General features: G+C 43.2%; 1 protein-coding gene across 6 annotated transcripts in view; it reads right to left on the reverse strand.

Annotated features, from left to right (window-relative positions):
- Positions 1-506: 506 nt before the first annotated feature.
- OXSM (3-oxoacyl-ACP synthase, mitochondrial) overlaps positions 507-6,752 on the reverse strand; it is an 8,973-nt gene continuing 2,727 nt past the window's right edge. Inside the window, exons 1-3 of one of the 6 annotated variants that reach the window (XM_010584343.1) lie at positions 6,503-6,598; positions 3,868-4,838; positions 507-1,092 (exon numbers count right to left, since the gene is read on the reverse strand). In XM_010584343.1, coding sequence (XP_010582645.1) covers positions 690-1,092; positions 3,868-4,817 — 1,353 coding nt within the window. In that variant the 5' untranslated portion in view covers positions 4,818-4,838; positions 6,503-6,598 and the 3' untranslated portion in view covers positions 507-689. Of the gene's footprint in view, positions 1,093-3,867; positions 4,886-5,456; positions 5,557-6,225; positions 6,316-6,502; positions 6,599-6,752 lie in introns of those variants that run through there. The other 5 variants (XM_010584339.1, XM_010584338.1, XM_010584342.1 and 2 more) reach the window with 5 other exon arrangements.

A 6,752-nucleotide genomic window follows, 5' to 3' on the forward strand; every position in this document is an offset into this window, starting at 1 on the left:
ATCCCTGTCCCACATGGAAGATGTATAGGCCATACTGTACATATACTTCACTGTTACCACTCCATGCCATGGCTAATGAGGTAATGCAATATATGGAAATTAATAAAGCTGAAAAGAAAATGAACCACTGTCAGAAATCTTATGAACTCCTATACTATTTTCTCCTGAATGTCATCCGTGTAGAAGAATGTGCGTAAGTCTATGATATTTGAAACAATTTACGATGAGGAAAAAGGCAGAATTATAAACGGAACGCGTGACAAACGGAAGCTCAGTCATAAACCTTGTATCATCACACAGTAAGTCATCAAGTCACGACTACGGAGCCATAACTTGTTAGCCAGCCTTCCTTTTGCATAAATGTTTCCAAGCAATTTCTGTGCTGCATGCATATGAAAAATCTATTCTAATGAAGTAAAAACACAGAATGATCAATGTCTTCTCTTCTAGTCAAGAACAAAAACATCTTTACCACACAAAGGATAGGTCTTTTATTTATTTTTACTAAAATGAGTAAAAGATGTTCCCTCTTTCTAAAAGAATTACTGATGTAAATGTTAGGGTGAATAAAATTCTTGCAGATCAAGAGAGCAATTCTCAAAGCTGAGAAAAGATCACAGTACACACCAAGGGTGGCAGTACAGAAAATCATTGTCAGTGCCTTTTTTTCATAACATGCACAGTGTAAGTTAAACACTTGCAAAGCACAAAGTTGCATTAGTACCACCAAAGCCAAATGAATTTGTGAGTGCTATACGCCGTTTTTCAGTTTTCCACTCCTGAGCTGTTAACGGAACGTAGTTGAGATCAAACTCTGCCTCTGTTTTCTCTAAGTTTAGAGTAGGTGGCAAAATCCCATGGTAACAGGACAGTGCTGTGAAAGCTGCTTCAATAGCTCCTGCAGCCCCTAAGAGATGTCCTGTTGCTCCTTTTGTTGAGGAAACTGCAATATTACATGAGTGATCTTTAAAAAGTCTCTTGATTGCTTGATTCTCAGCAGCATCTCCTAGAGGGGTAGAAGTTGCGTGTGCATTGACATACGTTATGTCTTCAGGTTTGATCCCAGAATCTTTTATCGCTGCAGACATACACCTAAGGAAAAAAAAAAAGGCAGAATGCTGAATTTCCCATTGTATTTTTGTCACTAACACACATGTACAAACCAAAAGCAAAAGTACAGGGTGTTTTAAAGTGTTTATCAAATGTGAAAATCTGCATGACATACTTTACCAGAGATGTAAATGACAAGAGATGGATTCATCTAACTAAACACAATAGCATCTACGTTTAGCCACTCAAGAAAGACAGTAGTGCTGAGACCCACTATAAAAATCAGACTCACTGCTAAAAATTCCACGGCTGGGAAAAATACAAAGAGAAAGAAAGAAGATATAACAAACCATCTCTACAGTCTACATTAATATATCAAGGACCCTTTTCAATGCAAAATTTGAAAACATTTGAGAAAGAAATAACTACCTGAAATTATTACAAAAATTTAGATTTCCTCCATTTCTCTAGTGTAGCAACACATTAATGTAACATTCACTACAAAGGTTGAAGAAATCCCCTTCCCATTGTAAATGAAAAGAAGATTCCCTAGTTTTTAAATTTTATTTTCCCTCATATTTACAGTATTAGGGAATTAGGAATAAAAATTGCTCTATCAAATAAAAATATTGGGAAATGAAAGAAAAATTCTGCAGTCATCCTCTTCATGAGCTTCTTTTGCATGCTTTCTAGAGGCTAGAAGTTGTCCTTGCCCCTGCAACAGCAAGGAGATAGCACAAATTCTTATATATAAAGTGAAATTTACTGAAAGTCACACTCTTCTACTCTGACACTGTATGTTCCATTCTGACTCCTGACTACCTGTGGACTGTGACTGCCTCTATAAAACATGCTCTTTTATGAAAACCACAGAAAGATCCATACAGCTCCATACTGTGATTTTCTCACAGATTTCCCACAGAAAGAAGAGGATGAATTAGACATCTCTCCTTATACATAGAGCTTAAGGAAGTATCTCAGAGCAAAGGACCATTGACTCTTATGAAATTTATGAAAAATAAGTAAATAAAAAAGAAGCTCAAAAAAAAAGATAGCACAGGCTGCTGGACAAATTTAACTATCTCCAGTACAGCCTTCTACCCTCAGAAGCATCCAGCTCAGCTTAGGTTGGAGGCCACTGATGCTCATTATCACTACATAGTAAGCCAACACTGAGGCAAAAAAGATTACTGATCAACTGTGAGGTAAACAGATACATTAAATTAGTTTAATACGTCAGCTGCAAGGAACATATTTACTTAAGGAGATAACAGATTAATTGTGTAGAACACACTTTATATCCATGCTTCTGAGCCTGGCCTTGCCTCTCCTTTCCTGCAGGTTTATTCCAACATATGTCTTAGTCTCCAACTAAAGTAGTTATTGGAAGATGACAAAAAAATATATTCCCCTGAATTTTTTGACATGGCAAATAAAATCCCTACAGAAAAGTAAGAGAAGCGTATACGTTTCAGATTTAATCCATACACCACTGCAGTAACAAAATATTGGTTTGAAGACTGTATTAAAATGTATTATCTCATCTCAGGGGTGGAAAGGCTCAACATTTTGGAGATACAAAGATTAACATTCAACTACTTCCCAGTGTAAATTTAATTTATATGCTACTGCAATCATAAAATATACAAAAACTCTGTTACAATATATTGCCATATCATCTCAAGGGTAAACAAGTCTGAAAATCTGAGATAAGACACTCCTGATTACTCAACTCTTACCTAAGCCTGCAGAACAATTAAATACGAGTCCAATAGCACAGAAGGGAAATCTGATATATTACACTTCTTGAAAAATCTGATAATCCAATAAAGATGCAAACACAGCTTTACAATACAATGCAGAAGTTTGATCTATTTGTGCAGTGATATATTGAATTTTGTTATTAAATATTCACATACATTCAGAATAATGCAAACTAAATCTTTACTAAAGATCCCAATGTCAGCAATAGTATTCAGCCTACAAAAAGCTCACAAACAGTACATATACTTACACATGTAATTTAGCTGACAATTTAATTAGGTCAATGATAAAGACTAGATGAATATCATCTACTTGTGAACTGTTTTTGATGAGATTAACAATGATGAAGCTTTACCATCTCACTAAACATTACTAAAGTGGATTTCTGCTATGCCCCTCCACCAACTCGCTTAGCTGCATCAGAATGAAGTATTTAAACATGATTGTAGCACCGGCATTTGATCTAAATACTTTCCCTATGAAGAGCTGAAGTCTTTTCTAAATAAGAATAGCCACAATTAATGCTAATTACATGTACAGTAATTATTCTAACAAACCAGATCCTCCAAGTGCTCTACAGCTTTCATCACTTGGGATTTCTTTAGGAATGCTATTCCCCTTTCAGACCACAACAAATGATATGAGCTGCTTTTGCAGTGGGGTCTCTCTTCTCTATGGACAAAGGGTGGCGGAGAATGTGAAAAGGTTCTATCATACCACAAAAATCTTAAAAAAGAGGTTTCCATTGAGACTTATTTCTGTGAACAGCTGTAGGCACCAAACGCAAAAATATTTTCATCACATAAAGTTTTCATAACTATGCAAAAAGGCTGATTCTAGCAAGAACTGGCCTTCACCTTGGTACTAAAAAAAAAAATTGGGGCAAACCTTACCAGAATTGCTTTCATTTTTCAGATTAAGTTTTCAGGCTTTTGGAATATTAATTCAAGATTGAACTGAATTTCTCTAGGAAAAGCATACAGTAACAGAAACACATACCCCCACTATAATTAACATATGAAGTAGCCATCATAATCAACATATAGTTCTTACCTGAATGCACCATCTCCCTCTGGATTAGGTGCTGTTATGTGGCAAGCATCACCAGACAGTCCATAACCTAAAACTTCTGCATAGATCCTAGCACCTCTTTGTACAGCGTGTTCATACTCTTCCAAGATCACCACAGCAGCACCCTCTCCCATTACAAACCCTTCTCTCTGCGAATCAAATGGTCGACATGCCATTTTAGGGCTTGAGTTAAAACTCGTGCTGAGGGCCCGAGCTCTTGCAAATCCAGCCAAGGACAAAGGACTAATGCAAGCCTCAGTCCCTCCAGCCAACATGACATCAGCATCACCAGCGGCGATAAATCTAAAGGCGTCTCCAACAGCATGCGTGCCTGTGGTACAAGCAGTTGACACAGCATGATTCGGCCCTTTCAGTTGGTATTTAATGCTGATCTGGCCTGCTGCCATATTGACTAAAATCTTTGGGACAAAGAATGGGCTGACCTTGTTATAACCCTTTGTTTTAAATAAAGCAGCTGTATCAGAAATCTCTTCCAGTGGAACCATTCCCATCCCAATTGCCACACCGGCACTTAAGCGATCCTGTTCAGACTGGGGAGACCAGCCAGAGTCCTTCATTGCTAGCTCTGCTGCACCGATGGCCATCACAGTGGCAGAACTCATGGATTTGATCTCTGACTTTGACACAAAGCTTTCTTCACTGAACTGACCTTCCTTGTTTCCCCTTGGCACACAAGCAGCCACTTTACATGGGACGCCTGCATATTCTTCCCCATCTAGCGATGCAATCCCACTGTCTCCTTGGAGAAGGCGCTTCCACACAAACTGAGTCCCCACACCAAGAGGGGACACTAAGCCAATACCTGTAACAACTACTTTCCTTCGACATGCAGGCAGTGACTTGCTGAAAGCTCTTCTGTGGTTTCGTAAATGCAGATTTAAATTGAGACTCCGGAGATGAAGATTTGCCATTGTTAATAGATCCTGCGAGCACTGTGAGAACATGGTGGAAATCAATCACTTCAAGCACATTCCTGTAACTAGGGGGAAAAAAAAAAAAAGACACAAACACAACAGTAAAGCTGCCAATGTGAAAAACATTCCAAGTACCCTAAATTAATAACCTCCTTTTTACATGAAAGCCTATTTTCAACCCTGCAATTTTCTGCGTCTGTAATCAGGAATAGCATGTGTTATGGCAGACAGGGCATAGAAACATATTCACTTTGTGAATGCCTCTAGTGGGCTCTTCTAGCTTAACCTGCTAATGAATATGAGTTTGCACCACTGTGGACTGCGAGGGACTCTCAGGTTTTGAGGGACTCTCCGGTTTTGCTGCAAAACACCCCTCAGGGCTTTAACCACCAGCTGGCTGGAGATATCAACAACAAGCATTAACAGCTTCATTCTTGTAAGAGAGAAAATGTGTGTTCACCTGAAAGTGTACGTCCTACCAATATCATGTTAAGGATGTCATCATCTCGACCTTTCTGTCAGGCAGAATGGTGTACAAAACTCAGAACAGGAGGAGTCAAGAAACTCTTCCTGGTTCTGCCAGCAAGGCAATTGCGTATCTTGGACGAGGCTCCTCATCCTTCTACCTCCACCTACCCTTTATCAGCCTTGGGGTGTTTCGACTGTCAGAGGACAGTACCTCAAGTGCATATGCGCAAGACGTACCGCAACACCACCTCCCTTGAAGGTAACACCGCCAGACCCCACGTATCGTGAGGCGTGTCAAGTGATGGCCGAAGGCCGCTGCTGAGCGCAAGTACTTCAGGCAGGACAAGAGGACCATGCCAAGCAGTAACTGCGCCGGTGCCCCTCCACCTCGCCTCGGCCACCGCCGGGTCGGGAGCTGGTTTGACAGCACGCACCCGGCACGCCGGCGCAGGGCGGAGGCTGCAGCACAGCTCCGTCAACACCTACCACACAGGCTTCAACCGGTCGCCTGCTTTTCGCCTCACAAGGAGGGCACCGTGGCATCGCCAAGCCTTTGGCAAGGCTCAGGGAGCTGTACGGGGACCACATAGGGCCTCCGGGCTCATGCGCTCCTGCAAAAACACACGGACCCGCTCCTTCCCGTGGCAGCACAAGTACAACAGCGGCGATATTAAAAAATAAAAAGCTAAGAATAGCGCTTACTAACGCAGACAGGTTTTTTAAAGGGGACTGCTTTAAATCCTGACCCAGACTTGTCATTTTAATTTCTTAAGCCAGTTAGCCCGGATTTTATAGAAAAGGGCAATATACATAAAATAACTGCAGAGCTCTTTAAAGCAGCACGTGCCCAACAGCCACATACAGCTTTTAATAAAATGCCGTCAACCGGTGTAAAATAATTAGGAGGCCTTGTCTGACCCAAGCAATGCCACGATACCTACTGTGCGCGCCGAAGAGAAAAACAAGCGGGGAGGGGGGTGGGGGGTGGAAATTCCTCCCCGGGAACAAGAGCTATCGGACGACCCCGCGTGTTTAAAGGGGCCCCGCCTGCACCACCCCAGCTTTCGGCCCCGCCCGGCGCCGCCATTGCCGCCCCACCCGGCTCCGCTAGGGGCAGCCTCTCCCACCGCCCCGCCGGCGGGGGGGGAGCCCTCCCGCTCCCGGCAGGGGCCGGCGAAGCCCCCGCCTCCCTCCGTCCTAGCCCTCAGCGGTACCTCCGCCGGCCGCGATCCCCCCACCCCCCGCTCCGCGATGGTTGGCTCTGCCTGCCTCTCCCGTTCCGACGGCGCGGGGCCGCACCACTCGGGACGCGGCGGGGATGGGGGGGGGCGGGCACGCGACGGCTTTGTAGCCGATCCCCGATGTCACGATTGGTGAGGAGCCGCGCGAGCGAATCGGTAACGCGGCGGTGGACTGCGCGGCCCGGCGGCGCTTCCTGCTCCCGGCGGGCGGAGGAGGGCGGCG

The sequence above is a fragment of the Haliaeetus leucocephalus genome, unplaced genomic scaffold, assembly GCF_000737465.1.
Source record: "Haliaeetus leucocephalus isolate CR32 unplaced genomic scaffold, Haliaeetus_leucocephalus-4.0 Scaffold973, whole genome shotgun sequence".
Classification (NCBI taxonomy): domain Eukaryota; kingdom Metazoa; phylum Chordata; class Aves; order Accipitriformes; family Accipitridae; genus Haliaeetus; species Haliaeetus leucocephalus.